At 35.0% G+C, this 19074-nt stretch overlaps 2 protein-coding genes across 6 annotated transcripts; one reads left to right on the top strand and one right to left on the bottom strand.

Moving 5' to 3' along the window:
* Nucleotides 1-6923: 6923 nt before the first annotated feature.
* On the top strand, nt 6924-12403 carry LOC135732923 (uncharacterized). The gene is made up of 8 exons (XM_065251295.2): nt 6924-7504; nt 7712-7738; nt 7862-8550; nt 8748-8793; nt 10319-10410; nt 10845-10955; nt 11103-11376; nt 11939-12403. The coding sequence occupies exons 1-8, from the start codon at nt 7436-7438 to the stop codon at nt 12137-12139; spliced, it is 1509 nt and encodes a 502-aa protein (XP_065107367.2). The 5' UTR covers nt 6924-7435; the 3' UTR covers nt 12140-12403.
* LOC135767133 (G2/M phase-specific E3 ubiquitin-protein ligase-like) lies at nt 12182-18243 on the bottom strand. Of its 5 annotated transcripts, XM_065276763.2 has the most exons (15): nt 17663-18243; nt 17300-17454; nt 16888-17107; nt 16698-16773; nt 16065-16351; nt 15930-15983; nt 15747-15835; nt 15467-15523; nt 15152-15357; nt 14917-15016; nt 13828-13981; nt 13646-13743; nt 13408-13555; nt 12820-12940; nt 12182-12743 (listed from the first exon to the last, which is right to left on the bottom strand). In XM_065276763.2, exons 1-15 carry the CDS (start codon nt 17729-17731, stop codon nt 12454-12456), a joined length of 2124 nt encoding a protein of 707 aa, XP_065132835.1. In that variant the 5' UTR covers nt 17732-18243; the 3' UTR covers nt 12182-12453. The 5 variants fall into 5 exon arrangements, with proteins under 5 accessions (XP_065132835.1, XP_065132834.1, XP_065132836.1 ...); XM_065276762.2 differs by having other exon boundaries at nt 17300-18243; XM_065276764.2 differs by lacking the exon at nt 17300-17454.
* Nucleotides 18244-19074: the final 831 nt, after the last annotated feature.

Below are 19074 nucleotides of genomic sequence, written 5' to 3'. Positions count from 1 at the left end.
ACTGAATAAAGTATCAGTAAAATAATTAAAACATAATTGGGGTATTTAAGGTCAGACAACTTTTAATGTGATTTTATATTCAAAATATAGTTGTCCCACAGTATTGCCGTCATTTCCACCACAACGCTGTAATGTCCCTTTAAAACAGTTTTTTTGAAAGATTGTTTGGGTTGTTTCTATGGAGATGAACTATGACATCACAGCACATGTCTGACATGGAGGAGATTTTGAATTTCTTCACCAACTTGAAGAAGAAAATTCAAGGTAAATATTGCTTGAAATGAAAATATTTTTATTGTATGTCATTTCCAAACATGGCGTTACATCAATTGAGTTTGTAAATTAATAGATTTTTTAACATAAATAGATGTATTTTGCATGAATGCAATGCTAGCTTCCAATTCATAGCTAATCTGTAGTACTAGCTTGGATTTTTTTTACAAAATACTGCTGGATTGTCATTTCCACCACCGTCATTTCCAACACATTACCTTCTTGGGTGGAAATGACAAAGGTGAGGTGGAAATTACATTTAAGCTTAAAAGGTGCAATTCATGGATTGTGTGTCTACATATATATATTATTTATTAAAATGTACAAAGCTAATGTATTTATTCAAATATATATATTTTTTTAAATGCCTTTTCATCAATTTTTTAGATTCCACAACACCCAGTCATTTCCACCACATCATACCTTTTTAAAAATATTTACAAAATTCTAATCACTAAATAAAAACTTCTGCATAGTTTATGGGATAATGGTCCAATTAATGTAATAACACAAGTAATTATTTTTCTGAAATGTATCTAACCAATCCAATATTATATTTCAGGTTGTGTTGGATGCAAGCTTTGTGTTTGGGCCTCATGACAATTAATTTACTTAATCCACAAATCTATGGTAATTGCAATATAGGTATTAACTAGCAAAACTATGCGTGAAAGTGGTCTTACACTGTTAAGAAATTATTTATATCATAATATTATTAAATAAAAATCAAATATTTACATGTGATGGAAATGACATTTGTTCAGTGCGGATTGGAAAATATGTCAAAAAACACCAATTTGTCTTATGATGTTAGTGCGTTCTCTTATGGATCATTAAACTAGACTAGTTATATTTAACTGTTAGACTTTGACCATTCTGATTTGAACACTTTTTTTCCCCTCAGGTTCACAAGGCCAAAAGTGCCTGTAGTTGAAGAACCACCCGTTATACTTTTTAAGAAAACAACTGTCCATCCTAAAAATGTCATCAGACTTAGAATTTGGAAGTTTATTAATTATTTCTGCGACTTTTATATCTGACACCTCTTTCAAATAAAAATAATCTGTTGGGGTTACTCTCAATGGATAATTGAGAGGATTGACAAGCTGGAATTATTTTGTTAGTTCTTCAACAGATTGTACAAATTATGAATTAAATTCGTCAGCCATAGTGGCACAATCAGTTATACTATTTCCATTAATGTTAAGTTCTGTAATCTTTTTATGTTTATTTGATTTATTAGTCAGATTGTTTAAATGCCTCCAAAGTGAATTATTGTTTCCTTTAGCACTATCAATTAAATTTGTGTAATCACTTTAGTTTTTTTTTGCAGCTCAGATACAACCTTGTTCCTTAAACTTCTGTAAGTCAGGAGATCAGTGTTAAGTTTAGATTTAAAAGATGTTTTCAGAGCTAAATCTCGTTTTTTCATAAGTTTTCGTATCTCATTATTTATCCAGGGCACTGTGAAATCTTTTTGTTTAGGTTTAATTTGCTTTATAAATTTTTCCATTAGATTTGTAATAGATGTGGTCATAGAATTACAACACTCCTCTACATCATCTAGTGTCATAATTTGTTCCCAATTTATATTTTTAAGCTCTCTTTCAAATTGCATAATTCTACTTTTAGGAATAATAAACTGTATTTTTTCATGAACAGGTTTACCAAAGTACTGCAGGCGCTTCTTCGTCAGTTTCCTAACAGTCAAAGTCAAGTTATGGTCCGAGAGTCGAGTAATCGAATTATAAATCTTTATTATTCGTTCAGGTCTATTTGTGAATGCTAAATCTATAAGGGTCTTGGTATTGTGGGATTTTTATGTTGTTTTATTAATCTTGCTAATTGCTAAAAGTGTTAAAGTTACAAAGATGTCCAAATAAGGACTGTGGAAATTGATTTTGTTCCATTTTTATATTTCTTTAATTGATCATTTTATTCTATAAACATTGTGTGTTTCATATATGCACTGAGCTATTATGTAGAAATGAGGTGTTTATGTTTGAGAGTGGAGAGTTACCAGTTTTTGTATGTGTGTGCTGCAAGGAGGAATTTAGGAATTTACGTCTGGAGATTGTTAAGATAAGAGAGAGGCCTGAGGGAGAAAAGCAAACAGGGAACTATGTCATTAATTAATGCTTTAATATTCACAGGATAAAATATGCCATGTATTTCTTACTTAATCAGTATTAATCATTGAATAATTGATGTAATAAATATAAGATGTTGTCTTTGATAAATTTGTATTAACCAATGAAATGAAGGTTGCATATAGAATAATTTAATGGGGGCAGGGCAGCTCAACCTTGAAGAACAGAATCGCGTGTGTGTGTGTGTGTGTGTGTGTGTGTGTGTGTGTGTGTGTGTGTGTGTGTGTGTGTGTGTGTGTGTGTGTTTTCTTTCCTAACAGATGGTTTTAATAATGATTAAAGTGTTTGCTTAGAAGTAGTATTGCAGTAAAAGATTTAATATGTGTTTATCTATCTAAAGAAGTTAATGTGTGCCTTATTCATATAACCAATTTTATAAATAATAAAATGATGTCATGATATTGAAATATGTTTTACATAATAATCACTTTCATCTTATGTTTTTTATAAATGAATGTTTTGTTAATGATTTGTTTTTAAGAAAGCATTATAACATGCTATTCAAAGTGGAGGAGTACTGGAGAAGAACTGCAGGGCTCCCAGGGATGAGAGGAGAACAGATTGTTTTTTCTTTGTCTATGTGTGTCCATCTTTGCCTACAGGCTAAAATTGGGTGTGGTGATGGAGTCAGATGGACGAGGGGAACGGCCTTTGTGGGTGGAGATTTTCTGAAGAAACATCGACGTCACATATTTTATAAATAAGCATGTTACTTCCTGAGCTGGTTGTTCGCTACTTGAGAGGACCCAGCGCTGTTAAACTTTTTCAATCTGATCAATAAATATTTGAACTTAGATATTCGTATCTTGTGCCTTTCCTCTAAATTACACGCAATGGACGCCTTAAAGTCCAACAATTGGTGACCACCGACGTTTTGTGGAGGGAAAGGAGAGAGTGAGAGGAAGGAGGGTTTCACATTGAAGAAACCAGAGTAAGGGAGGGCTCCATTTCAACACAAAAGACCGGTCTTCTAAAATAAAGGTAAGCAGAAACCTGTTATATCAAATTCTGCTATTGGACATATACCAAATTACTTGTGTTGATAAGGAGATCCGAACTGAATTACAAATTTACATTTTTGTAAATTGATCAGAGTGAAAAACTTTTATTTTTATAGATATTAAGAGATTTATTAAAATTGGGTTTGAGGCCCTTAATGTACTAGACATTATAAAGTAATAAGTTTTGGTTAGAGGCCTTTAATGTACTAGACATTATAAAGTAATAAGTTTGGGTTTGAGGCCCTCGGGTTAAAGTCCCGTAAAGGCAAATTGTGGTTGGAGTCCATTAATGTATTAGACATTATAAAGTACCAAGTGGGTTAAAGTCCCTCGGATGCAAATTCCGTAAATTCTAATTTTAATCCGGATATTATTTAATCGCTTTCAACTTTCGCTAAAAAGACGGGTCAGTAGTCGCGCGGGTGAAACCCCTGAAAACTACTGGTGTATATATTCTTTTGCTAGATTAGAGTGACGTTTTGTGGTTTTTTGAAATTCTGAATGCTTGTAAATTGTGTGAAAATGGCTGAATTTCAGAAAGAGTGTGATGAATATGTGTGTTCACCGGTGTATGTGCCATGGAAAAAATGATAATAGTTTGGAGAGGGACCAACTGTAAAAGACTAAGAGAAAGAGTTGAGAATTTGGACAAGATTGGCTCTGGTTGCTGCTGCCATGCAGGCTATTAAATCAAATAGAAAAGGGGAAGTTTACAGTGGTGCAGCTGCAAAGCAACAGGAAGTTAAACAAGGAAACAGTCAGCCAGACTCAAGTGTGACACCTACGGCTCCTCCTCCAGCTCCACCCCCAGTGAAATCGATCTACCCCTCCTTGCACACACCTACTCCTTATGAGAAAGCCAAAGCCCCAATGAAACAGCCTGTTTTTCAAATCAATAGCGGTGAATTGAATGTAGATGTAGATTTTATTTGTGTGAAAATGTAGTGTGTCTGTGATATATTGAGTCTGTTAAAACCATAAATGGGATTGAGCAAAATCTAGCAGAAAGACAGAGGCGAAGCTTTGAAAGAAAAACAACAAATTACAGAAAAGAGTAGAGACCAAGTTATTAAATGTGGAAATGAAGATGAACAATTGAAAAAGGACAGAAAATTGTTAAAAGGTGAATGACACAGATAAATTGTATAAAGGACAAAAAGATTTAACAAAATGAAGAGGAGTCTTCATCTGATGATGGAAGGTGGTCACAAGATAAATTTTATTTTAAATTGAAAGGCAATATTTTGCAATGGGTTAAGTTAAACCTTGAAAGGCTGAAAGCTCTGATCCTTTGACATTCAAGAAAGTGACTAAAAAGCTGGCAAGAAACAGACAATGAAAAACTGTGTGTGACATCAGAGTGTTGGAGTTGCAAAGAGAGAAGTAACTCATAAACTGGACTGAAAGCACATTCTATTTGAATGGGACTATACTTGAACTCAAGCGGTGAAGGGGGCACTGCATATGGTCAGAGACCATTACAAGGATGAAACACCAAAAAGACTGAGTGGAATCCAGAAAGACTCACAAAGACAATAATGTTCTTGGAGGCAAGAGAAACTGGACAATATTTCACTGGACACTGAACTTTTTCATCTTCATACGGGCCTTTGAGTGAAAAAGGGGAAAGAGTAAACAGCCGTTCAATGTTTAGTAAAGACCTTGTTATTATAGGGACACAGACAATCTTTATGAGAAAATCAGCTAGACACATTTAAAGGCTGATCAAGAACTTTGTTGTTAGGTGTGACTACCTGTTCTGAAATCAAATCAGACTCCTATTAATCTGACAGGAAGAAATGCATAGTTGAATTTGGTATCTACAGAGGAAGTCAGAATTCCATTGATGGTACTGAGCTAAAAAGCAAATATATATGGCATAGAACAGCTATGGCAGAAAGGAAATTAAAATAGATAAAAGAAATAAATTGAAAATGAAAAAAGAACACCATAGAACACTATAAAAGGTAAACAAGAAAAGCTGTGAGAATAGAAAATAACTGATTATTGTAACAAACTTTGTATTTAAGGAAATTGCCAGCCCAGACATCATATATGTGCATGAAGGTGTTCACATGGCAGATCTAATCACTGAGGGTGAGCCGCAGGATTGTATACCATTGACTGATATAAAAATTATTATTATTGTAATTAATTATAATTGTTATACCATTGACTGAAAAAGCAAATAAATTGAGAGATGGTTTGTTCGCGGTACCACTGACAACTCCCCCACCGTTAATCACACTGTTTACAGATGGTTGTTGTTTCAGAGCAGCAGATGACACATTGAAGGCAGGCTTTGCTGTGGTTGAGCAAGTTGTGGGTGATTTTGTAACACGACTGAGTGGTAGATTGAAAGGTAAACGGTCAGCACAGAGAGCTGAAATGACAGCTGTTATCAAAGCCTTGCACTACACTGGTGAAGAGAGGGTGATTGTTTATAGTGAATCTGCATATGTGATTGGTGCAGTATATATGGAACTGCCATATGGCAGATAGGTGGGTTTGAAACCAGGAAAGGCCGGCCTATAGTAAATGCTAGCAAAGCCTGACACATACTACAGGCTGTGAAGGTACCTAATGAAGTGGCTGTTGTCAACTGCCTAATAAACCACTTATATCCCCAACCATGGTTTCCAAAGACAAAGTTAGATCTGACAAAATTGACAAACACGTACTGGAATTGACATATAGTTTCGGGGCTGCTTATCACCCCAATGTTAGAGCAAAGATGAAATAATGAACCTGACTTTGACATTAAAACTTGACTTGACAAACTATGTGCACAGACAAAAATAACATGGCTTGACGCATTACCAATTGCATTAATGTCTATTCACTTTTCTGTTAACAGGATTTCTGGTTTCACACCCTTTGAATTGCTTACAGGTCGACAGTTTCCAGGTCCAAGGCATGACGTGGTGTAGGATCCAATCCTGCCACTAACTAATGCTGTTTATTTCTACAAACTAACTGTTATGATTGAAAAATTTTCGTGACAGGCTACCACACAACGACATTGTGGGAACAACCCAGCAGTTATATATGATGATTGGGTTTCTAATAGACAAAGGTGTGGACCTGAGGACTCAGGTCCAAGAGAGGGAAAGTGTTGAAAGTGAAAGTGAATCAGCTGGAATACAGAGAGGATAAACAGGAAGTGGTAACACATCAGTGGTAACACTCACACAACACCAACAACAAAGTCAATAAACACTCTGTAAAATTGTGCATAAAAAAGGTGACATTTTTTCTAGCCCAGCAACAGAACCCCTAGCACACTGTGTGAGCACAGATTGTGCCTATGGAGCAGGTATAGCCGTACAATTCAAAGCGAAGTACGGTACATAAAAGGTTGTAAGACAGAACAAACACACAGGTGAATGTGCAGTTACCCACGAGGACGACGGCAGATTGATTTTTCATTTAATAACAAAACAAAATTGTACTGATTTACCAACATATGAGAATTTTACCCACAGCCTCAGACGTATGGAATTACTTTTGTCTCAAAAAAAAGAAACGTAACTTTATAAAACTGAACGTAACTTTTTCAGAAACTATCAAAAATATGCCAATACAAAAGAAGGAAACAAAAATGAAAATGAAAAAAACGAATTCAATCGTACAAATGAAATAGGCTCTTCAAAGATGCTTAATTTTTTGTTAATGTTTTTCAAAGATTCGTTTTCGCAACTTGTGTTTTCTGAATGCATTGCCACAGATTTCGCTTTCGCTTCTGAGTTTTTCGTTTGCTGTTTTGACACAAACCTCGCGTGGGGGCGGGCCTTAGCGGTGATCTACTCTGATTGGATAGTGAGTTTTTGATTTCCACAACACTAGGTGGCGGTATGCAGCTATGAAGTTGGTTCGCAACCCGCCATAAAATCATAAGAAGAAGCAGCTACAAACGTCACTCAGTTTGCCGGCGCATGTTTGAAAGTTGTCGCGGTGCTTTGTATTAAATATGTGAATATTTGAACTTCGTTCGTGTCTGTAACTTTAAAGATGAGCTCTCAGGAGAGACACGGAACGGCATCATCTTCCTCCTCCGCTGGTTCTTCAAGGCAGCTTGAAGTAAGTTCGTGTTATACGTTCATCAATCAATAACATCGATAAAGTTATATTTATGTACTGTGTGCAACAGTTTTGGCTTTATTTAAAGCATGAATTGTTTAAAAACGTTTTCTGTACATAAAGATACCGTTTATAGATATAATCTTAAATAGAAATACTATGTTTGCCTAATCTTCTTTTCTCTTTAATGCTAACGTTACTTGTCAGGACCAAAGACAAATGTCACTTTTCCAGGTAAGTTAGGCACTACATGATGGAATATAAATTATAAAGCTTAATTAAGGTAAAACTCGTTTGCTGGTGCTTGTAATGATGATGGCTGACTTACTTTTATTTGTATTTATTTTTTACCTGTAGGAACAAGTGCAAGAAGACATTCTACAGCATATGCTGACAAAGTTTAGCTTGATTGTTCGGAATGAAGCTTTAGATTTGGATTACCTCCTGGATACTGCACAGCAACAACTGGATTTGGCAATTACTGCATCACATCATGTCAACATCCCAGAAGCTTTAATTAGAGGTCTACAAGAGCTAATCAACACAATTAATATAAATGTTAGTTCGGACGAAACTTCAACAACAACAACAACATCTGATATTGTAACCTGCACTTGGGGGAACGTGGGACGCCCACGGTTTGATATTAGAAAGGATGACCTTGAGGAACTCCTTTGTACGGCTCTTCCTGTAGAACATCTTTCTAGGATATGTGGCGTTTCTAGAAGCACAATGAACAGAAGATTGAAGGAACACACCCTGTCTGTCAGAGCCTGCTATTCCAACATTTCAGATGAAGAACTTGATAATGTTGTAAGGTCAATAAAAATAAGAGTTCCACATGCTGGCTACAGACTAATGAAAGGTGAACTTTTGGCTGGAGGGCACCGGATACAGTGGCACAGGATGAAGGCCTCTATGCGACGGGTGGATGGAGCTGGAATCTTGGCCAGAATGGTTCAGCTTGGTTTTATAGCACGCAGAAGCTACTCCGTTCCTGCACCATTGTCCCTAGTTCATGTGGATACCAACCATAAGCTAATCACGTGAGTATGTTCTCTCACACTCTCTTGCATGTACATATACACAGAAAATTTGACTTTTTTCTTTACATAATGACACATGTATACAATAAAAATGCCTTCAGATATACCCTGAACTAAATGACTGCTAATAAACAACATATGTTTTATATATATATATATATATATTGTATATATTGTTTTTTTCTTATTTTTTTTAGATTCAATATTGTGATATTTGGTGGGATCGATGGTTTCTCACGGAAGGTACTGTTTGTCAAGCTCTGACTTTGTTCTGTTTTGAAATGTAAAGGGATATTCCCCTAAAAATTAAAACTGTCATGACTCACCCTCCACTTGTTCCAAACCTTTAAGTTTATCTCTTCTGCTGAATGCAAAAGAACATATTTTTGGTAAACAGGCAGGTGATGGTAGACATCGACTTTAGATTTGGATACTGCTCAGCAAGAATTGGATTTAGCAATTTCTGCATCAAATCATGTCAACATCTCAGAAGCTCTCAGGTCTACAGGAGCTACTATGGAAATCGGTGGCTGCTGTTAACTGCTTGGTTTGTGACATTCTTTAAAATATCTTTGGTGTTCAGCAGAAGACATAAACTCTTATAGGTTTGGAACAAGTGGAGGGTGTGTAAGTGGTGAGTATTTTTTTCTTTTTGGTTAAACTACCCTTGGTGGTTTTACAGATAGGGCTTAGATTAAGGCAGCAGTATGCCTTAGTAAAATTAGACGTTTTAAGTAGCTTTAACAAAGGGGCCATTACAGAAGGTAATTTTACATGCATTTGTGTGTATATTTATTATATACTACCAGTCACAAGTTTGGAAACGGTAAGGTTTTTAATGTTTTTAAAATACAGTGTTTACCACAGCTGTATTTATTTAATTAAAAATACAATAAAAACAGTGATATTGTGAAATATTATTACAATTTAAAATTAAGTTTTCTAGTGAAATATATTTAAAAATGCATTTTATTCTTGTGTTGGCAAAGCTGAATTTTCAGCATCATTACTCCAGTCTTCTTTGTCACATAATCTTTCAGAGATCATTCTTCTAATATGATGTTTTACTGCTTAAGAAACATTTCTTATTATTATGTTTATCAATGTTGAAAACAGTTGTGTACAATTTTATTTTCAGGATTTCTTAATGAACAGAAAGTTCAAAAGAACAGCATTTATCTGAAATACAAAGCTTTTGTAACATTATACACTACTGTTCAAAAATTTAGGGTCAGTAAGAGTTTTTATTAAAGAAATCAATACTTTTATTCAGCAAGGTTGCATTAATTTTATCAAAATTAATGTTACAAAAGATTATATTTCAAATAAACACTGTTCTTTTGAACTTTCCATTCATCAAAGAATCCTGAAAAATATTGTACACAAATATTTTCAACATTGGTAATAATAATAATAATAAATGTTTCTTGGGCACCAATTATTATATTATAATTATTTCTAAAGAATCATGTAACACTGAAGACTGCAGTAATGATTCGATAAAATTCAGCTTTGCCAACATGAGAATAAATTGCATTATAAAATATTTTCAAATAGAAAACATTATTATTGTATTATTATTTCACAATATCAATGTTATTTTTTTATTAAATAAATGCAGCCTTTGTGAACAGAATAAACTTGTTTTAAAAACATTAAAATTCTTACAGTTTCCAAACTTTTGAGTGATAATATACTACTTGCAACACTTGTCTGTAAAATGTCTATATTTATTTCAATCTTTCTCATAAACCCCCTTTTTTCATAGATCCTATATCTTGATGCTGCTGAAAACAACAAGGCATCAACTGCCTTTTCATTTTTTCTGGAGGGTGTTAACAAACATGGATGGCCTTCAAGGTAAGAACACTGTTAATAAGGTGATGAGGCATAATTTTAGAATTCAACATCTGAAGTACATTTCAAAAGTTCACATGTACATATATAATTAAATAGAATATTGTATAGAAAAGCAGGTAAGTCTGCTGTATATATGTTGAACCTGCTCCTCCCAAATTTTGATAATAAAACATCATGTTGTGTGGTATTGTCTTTAAATTACATTTAGCTTTGTTCAAAGAACTAAGTGAATTTTGATATTAGATGTGCTTGGAACTTTACCAAAAGTTTTGAATTCTTCACAAATGTGAGTTTGGGAATTTTTAAATTTTGCAGTATTCTGTGTTTACAAAAATGTTTATAATTTTTGAACACTAATGGTTTTAAAATACAGATTCAAATATTTGTTTAAGTATGAAACTTAACTTTGGATTAATATTCCAAATCTATTCAAGAGTACGTGGTGACCAGGGAGTTGAAAATGTGGATATTGCACGTTGCATGTTCTCAGTGCGAGGAACTGGTCGAGGTAGCTTCATTTCCGGAAAAAGTGTTCACAATCAAAGGTGCAAACTCAACTTTTTTTCCATGTTGAAATAATTTGCCTGACTTGATAACATTGTTAATATGCATGTTAATGTGGCATTACAATACATTTCAGTCTGTTTGCTGTTCTGTAACCATACTGAACATAGGTCTTTTATTTTTTGTAGAATTGAGCGCCTGTGGCGTGATGTTTGGTCAGCCGTCACATCAAAATACTATGAAACCCTTCATGCAATGGTAGAAGATGGAGTGCTTGATCTATCAAATGAACTACACCTCTTTTGTGTGCACTACACAATTCTTCCACGCCTGAAATCAGACCTTAAGTGCTTTATTGAGAGCTGGAACAACCATCCAATTAGAACAGAAGCAAATCTTACACCAAATCAGCTTTGGCACATCGGAATGCTGCAGACACCAGTAGCTGATCCAGATATGGAGGTATTCTTTAATCTATTTAATGTAATTCAATGGCCCGTCGTCAATTATTTCTTACATAAGAAAATAATGCACACCCAAGGTGGTTATTTGCGTTGTGCCATTATACCGCATGTGTGCATTATTTCCAAATAATTCAAAGGACCGGGGACAATTATTCCGCTTATACCACAAACATTGCTGTACTGCCTATTTGTAAGACATTTGAAAAGTTAGGTGTGCGATTTTTGAAAAAGAATGTATACCCATTTCTTAACTAATCAGAATACAGCATTCAACAGACCGGTGGTATAACTGTATTCTGTAAAATTCTTTACCCTTATTTCTGTTTTTCACATCATGCTTCATGTTTTTGTTACATTAGCTCTTCCGGAGCATGGTAGCAGACCCCTTTATAAATGTGCCTTACTTTATCACTTGTGATTTGTATAATTTAAAACACATCTTAATAACAGATTTAAGCATGAGCAAAGTTACATGAATTTATAACAATGTGAATACAACTCATTGACAATATTTTAAAACTGTTGGCAATTTTACCTACTTTATGTTTTTGAATTTGCAGATAATTGAGCAACTGTGCCAACAGCAAACTTCTGATACTGACCCAGAAGATGGTGTGGTGGTTCCTGAGATCCAATGCCCTCTATCTGAACACAGCCTTGCTGTTCTGCAGGGATTAATTGATCCCCTGACATCATCACTGAACTACCGAGAGCTATATGTTCAGTCACTTGATATTATTGAAAGACTGTGCTTTTACTAACATTTGACTTAATGTTAAATGAGAAACTTACAAAAACACATGTAGCTACATAAGAAATTTTATTCGCAAGAGTGTCACATGTAACAATGTTCTGACAGAACTAACTTCATAACAATGCTGCGCAAATTTAAAACTTACTAACTTCATAACAATGTTGCGTAAATTTAAAACTTACTAACTTCATAACAATGTGGCGCAAATGTAAAACTTTGTAAAATTGTTAGCCATTCTTTTGAAAATAAATGAAGTGATAATGAAATGTAATCTGTCTCTGACCTTAAAAAAAACAAAGAAGGAGTGTTAACAAATCTGTTCTAAACCCTGTAAAAGCAAGCACCCTGCTGCACTGCAATTTTCATGTTTTCTTTAAATTCATTTAAACTTGCAAAGTGTGCAGTGGGAATTGTGATTGTGTGGGTGCATGCACTGACAACAGGGTAACAAATTTTGTGTTCTGGCATACGTGCCATGCATGTATGGTCAAATAGAACTGTGATTTTGAAAGCTTGTCTCTCTGAAAGAAGCAAATGTCTGTGTGCTTGACCAGACAGCCACTGCATGACTTTCGACACAGAAAGTGCCTCCTCATCAGCAGAATTTCCATCTAGAACAGTAAACATACATAAAGTATCTAAAAATAGGCATTGTCTAAACATTTGAGTAACAAAACAAAGACTTACCTTCAAGTTCCATTAGAAAATCCTGGAAATTATTTAAGATTTGCATTTCTTTGATGTGCTTTAGACTGCCACTTTCACTCATTTGTGGGTCAAGGTGTGATACAATGTAATCAGAGTCCACCTGGAAAAACATGCCAGAGAAAAAATGAAGCCAAATATCATCTAAAGAGAATTATGTATGCAGCAATTAAAAAAATAGGAGTTCAGAAGAGTTTCTCTAACACAGTGGTTCTCAATTTCAGTTCTGTGGACCCACTGTTCTGCACGTCTCTTATCTGACACACACCGTTTAGTTTATGAAGCTGTCTCATAACAAGCTGATTACCTGATTTAGGTCTGTAAAAAAACAAATACAAAATGTGCAGGGCTGCGCTTCCTAAAAGCATTGTAACCCTAAGTTGATCATAGCTCCACTGGTGAAAATGATTCTCCCATCAACTTAGGCTAACAATGGTTTTGGGGAAGCACAGCCCAGAGCAGTGGGTCCCCAAGACTTGAGTCGAGAACAAACTATTTTTACAAAAGCTATGTGTAACATGTATCCAAGTCATTGACAAGCTGATATTACCAGATGCCTGAAGACCTTACCTGATCATTGCCACCTTCAAAAACAAAAAGGCCACGGCACACTTGTTGGTTCTTCTTCATGATGTCCAACAGACGGTAAAGTTGGAGGCCCTCACGGAGCTGCTGAAGCATTAGAGTTCTTCGCGCAGCGGCATGCATTGCAATTGCCCTTTCAGAACAAAAAACAAACATTGTTTTACAAGCTAATTATTACTTACATTTTTTGGAAAATAGATTTAAGGAATGCATAAAGCGATACCTCTTTATATTCCCCTTGTTTTGGTCATTTATAGGGCCAGTGTAGCCACAGCTCATAATTTGCTCACTGTAATTCGACAGGTCTGCAGTGTCCTCAATCTAGAAAGAATTTTAGATTTTCCTAAAACATTAATAAAAGTTGCAATAGAAAGCTACATAATAACAAATTGTTTTCAGATATACCGTTTTAATCAGTGGTGAAAATTCCATGTCATTAACTTCCATGATGATGTTTTCAAGATTTCCACTTAATAGGTAATTGTAACACCACTCCTGTAAAAATCGTGGAGCTGGACCACCTTGCGCGAGACTCACAGCAAATAATTCCCCAGCAACTCTATTTAACAAGGACAGGAAATAAATCATGAAATAGAACTTAATATACAGAAAGTATATTTAAAACTCATGTTTAAAAGATGTTTGCTCTTAATTGGGTCGTTTACCAAAATAAATAAATTAAAAAAAACTTCTATAATTATGTTCAAATAATACCTTTAATTGTTTTCTACAGGAAAACACATTTACTTAATTTTCTGTTTTTAATAGACTCCTCATACAAGTCTAATCTAAACAATGTTCGATGAACTTAAGGTACATCTTAAAATGTCTTGGAAAAGTTCATTTATTTCTGCAATTCAACGCAAATTGTGGAACTCGTATATTAAATAAATTCAATGCACACAGACTGACGTACTTTGTCTTTGGTTCTTTTAAATTGTGACGATTTTGGCTCACATTAAACAAAAACCACCAATTCACGCAATTCGTCTGAACAAAATTAGAATACTACATAAGACCAATAAAAAAAAACATTTTTAGTGAATTGTTGGCCTTCTGGAAAGTATGTTCATTTACTGCATATACTCAATACTTATAGGGTCTCATTTTGCTTTAATTTAATGGGTTTTATCAAGTCAAGGGTGCCATCTACTAGAACATTTTAATGCATGTCATGCTTCCTTCTGCTGACAAGGATATGTGGTATGCTGATTTTATATTACAGCAGAATTTGGCAAACAGATCAATATCAAAAGAAACCTGGTCTTCATAACAGCTGATCAGTGCCATAGACTGAGCTCCTCCATGCCACGCCATGCCACATTGATGCAGTAATTCATGCAAAAAGAGCTTCTACTAAGTACTGAATACACATACAGTAAATGAAAATGTTTTCTAGAAGGCCAACAATTTTAAAAGAACCAAAGACTTAAAGTACTTCAGTCTGTGTATATTGAATTTATTTAATTACTTTAATCCTTTAATGACACTTACCGAAACAGGCCATTGTCAAGGTCATTTAATGAGTACTTGGGAAATTTTCCTTGACCATCTTCTCCCTCAAAGAGACGAGTCTCTATGCCACTAATCATTTCTACAGTTAAAATAATAATAATAATAATAATTCAACAGCATTCAAATATGGAGACAGCAAACAATCTGAGCAGGACCAATGAATTGACATTGCAACGGTTTTGTGGTCAAGGGTGTACGAAGCAAAAATCCTCACCTGTCAGGAATTCTTTGCGGAGAGCACCTGTGTCGACACCAGCCTCTCCCATGAATGTCACCTTTAAAGTGTGGATTGGGGAGCTAAGCTTTTGTCGTTTCCACAGTGACATACCTCTTTCTAAGAGGTTTACTCTAGATACACAGATACTAAACTCTTTGGAGGTGTCAACTTGAGAAGCCAGCCACCGCAGTACATCATCTTCACTGTCAAATTGTGATGAAAATTTGTGTTTTAGACAGCATTATGATTTACCAATTGTGTTTTATAACTACATTGTTGAGTAAGGATATTATTGATACTTAAATAATATACCTTGACATTTCTTCATTTTGTGGCTCCATTATATCAGGGCTTAGAGGGCCAACAGGACTAAGGAGAAAATGCATGCACAAGTGAAAATTTAAACCATAATCATTATGTTAAACAAAATATTTGACTTAGTGCATCAATAATTAACTCATTTGCACAAAATATTAGCTGCCATGTAAACATAACTTTAAAATGCATTATTTGTAGTCTTCAACAAAACATAGGCAACATATAAAGCACCACAAAATTACATTGTTGATTCTGTTCATAATATTACCATTACCTATCTAAATCGCCACAAAAACTTGCATGTAGCTCCAATTCCTTTACAGGAAAACTTTGCATACAAACAGGACACTTTGCCTCTTCTGACTAAAAAAACAAGTTGTGATGAAAAAATAGTGATGAAAAAATAGACATTAAAAGAAGTCAGAATAATTATTAGCCCAAGCAACAAGATAATTACCTTTTCTTCATTATCAGAAGGTAAATCATGTGAATCAGGAGGTAGATTAGTCAGCTAGCAATAGACAAAGCATTTAACATACATTTTCGCATCTTCCAGAATACTCATGAGGTTTAATGAAACAATTAGTCTTACCTCTGATTCTGGGTCAGAAAGTGTCTCATAATCTGCCGTGTTGCATTCCTTTACGTGCAGAGCAAGAATCTGTAGTGGCATAGATTTGGAGCATTTCTTACATTCTGCTTTAGGCATCTGAGAGAACTCCTCGGCATCAGATGGTAGAGGGGACAGGTCAAATTCATCCTGTATTGGAACAATGTACAACATTGTTTTCCCCCCTCCAGTTGCACTTCTAATTGTGCTACCACAGTAGCCTTCAGACTCTGGAGGAACTAGATGTAACCGTCTTCTTCCCTGTCCACCTGAATAAATAAAAATTACAAAAATCATTAAATGAAAATGCCATCCGATTGCATTACAAACTCTATATGCTGTAATTGTAATTGCAGCTTTGTTAATATACTGCCCTCCAGGAGTGTTTACAAAAGTACTTAACAAAAAACAACTGATTAAAAATAAACCAACAATAAACCAAAAAATAAAGTAAGATTGTCATCTGTAATCCTTTCATTGTTTAAAACAGAACAAAATACCGTCAGTGCCAATCTATTGAAATGTACAAAAACAAATGAAATGACATTCACAAAACTATATGCACTGTGTGATTTTGTAAAACTAGTTCCCGCTGTGCTAGTTTATAGATCATACCAGTTGCTTTGTAGAGAAGCCAGCCTCCAGATGCTGACTTCATTTTTGGGTATGCATCACCGAACAAGCTAGAGACCTAAAATCCACATTACTTGAGATTAGAAAATAACTATTACAAAAGTTTTTAGTTGTTAATAATTAAGGAAGGCATTGCGGTTTAATAAAGGAATGGTGTGTAAATACACCTCACCTCTGAATGTGTCAAATCTTCAGGCATAGTAAGATTCCGTTTTCCTAAGCCAGCTTGCAAAAGCTGCACCTCATCAGCTGGTGAAGGGGCCATGTCTAAATTTTTGTTTAAAAGAAACACTGAAAACACAAAAGGTTTCCATAGTTTGTTGAACTTTGCTGGTCTGCTACAGCTGGGTAGCCGTCTCTTTGAACCACGCTTAAAAAATCCAGGGAAAGACCTCCAAGAGATTGAAAATAACAATAAGTATTACATAATTTTTATTACATGAATAGGTTAATTGGGAATACAATGAACCTAAAAATGGCCCCTGACTACTACCTCTGCTCTAATTAAAGTGCTAAAATGTGTTGTAAATACATGTTTAAAACAATGTTGCTGTTTTTCATTGTCATGACTGCAAAACTGAAACCTGGCCATCTCTTGGTCCACTGTTCGACTCTGCCCCGACTGCTGCACGGCCTGCTGACCCTGCCTTGTGCTGGTTTTTCCGAGCGACTGGTTAATAATTTCAAGGATGCTATGTACAGCCGCAGATGCAGCATCTGCACCTAGATTTCTGCCTTGCTGAAGAATAAAGACCAGTTTGACATCTGCACTACATTGATACATCCTTGAATATAATAACTGAATAAAAGGGCAAACAATCAAACTACATAACATCAGTGCATTGTGAATGGCAATAATAACCCGCAACGAACTGTTGCATACTGTAATTTACATGAATATAACTTTATCGATGTTATTGATTGATGAACGTATAACACGAACTTACTTCAAGCTGCCTTGAAGAACCAGCGGAGGAGGAAGATGATGCCGTTCCGTGTCTCTCCTGAGAGCTCATCTTTAAAGTTACAGACACGAACGAAGTTCAAATATTCACATATTTAATACAAAGCACCGCGACAACTTTCAAACATGCGCCGGCAAACTGAGTGACGTTTGTAGCTGCTTCTTCTTATGATTTTATGGCGGGTTGCGAACCAACTTCATAGCTGCATACCGCCACCTAGTGTTGTGGAAATCAAAAACTCACTATCCAATCAGAGTAGATCACCGCTAAGGCCCGCCCCCACGCGAGGTTTGTGTCAAAACAGCAAACGAAAAACTCAGAAGCGAAAGCGAAATCTGTGGCAATGCATTCAGAAAACACAAGTTGCGAAAACGAATCTTTGAAAAACATTAACAAAAAATTAAGCATCTTTGAAGAGCCTATTTCATTTGTACGATTGAATTCGTTTTTTTCATTTTCATTTTTGTTTCCTTCTTTTGTATTGGCATATTTTTGATAGTTTCTGAAAAAGTTACGTTCAGTTTTATAAAGTTACGTTTCTTTTTTTTGAGACAAAAGTAATTCCATACAGACGTATGAGAGAGTGGTGTGAGAAAGAAAACATAACAAGTGTATCCACTCCCCGGCTGGGGTGTGGCTTAGATAAATTGGATTTCCACAAAGTGCTGGAAATCCTGACAGAAGTGTTTAGAGACCTGAATATCACAATTACCATATATTCATTATAACCTGGGTAACTACATACCACATTGACCTTTGAATTTTAATCTTTGAATTTCTTAAGTTTCTTATACAATTCTACAGTATTAATTTCATATTTAATTTTTCTTTTTCTTTTTGAATTTACGATTGTTATTTGAGTATTAGCCAATAGGCATAAGTGTATTTTTTCCACAGAGATGAAGCTATATGGAAATTGGAAGGTTCTGTGGGCCCTAGGAGTTATAACTGCAATTATAATCACCATAATATTTGGCATAAACAATGGAGATCCCTGTGTAACAGACTGATAGTGTCTGCAATAGAGAAAAAAGAAAATCCACCCAAATACAGCATGCGCTATTAGGCCTACAGAACCTGGATGAGGAGGAGGAAGAAAATGTGTGACCTCTTTCAGAGGTCAAGAGAGGGAATTGTGGGATTTTTATGTTGTTTTATTAATCTTGCTAATTGCTAAAAGTGTTAAAGTTACAAAGATGTCCAAATAAGGACTGTGGAAATTGATTTTGTTCCATTTTTATATTTCTTTAATTGATCATTTTATTCTATAAACATTGTGTGTTTCATATATGCACTGAGCTATTATGTAGAAATGAGGTGTTTATGTTTGAGAGTGGAGAGTTACCAGTTTTTGTATGTGTGTGCTGCAAGGAGGAATTTAGGAATTTACGTCT

This window comes from Paramisgurnus dabryanus, chromosome 6 (genome assembly GCF_030506205.2).
Source record: "Paramisgurnus dabryanus chromosome 6, PD_genome_1.1, whole genome shotgun sequence".
Taxonomy (NCBI): Eukaryota; Metazoa; Chordata; class Actinopteri; order Cypriniformes; family Cobitidae; genus Paramisgurnus; species Paramisgurnus dabryanus.
The sequence above is the reverse complement of the archived record's forward strand: the minus strand, read 5'-3'. Positions and strand labels throughout refer to the sequence as shown.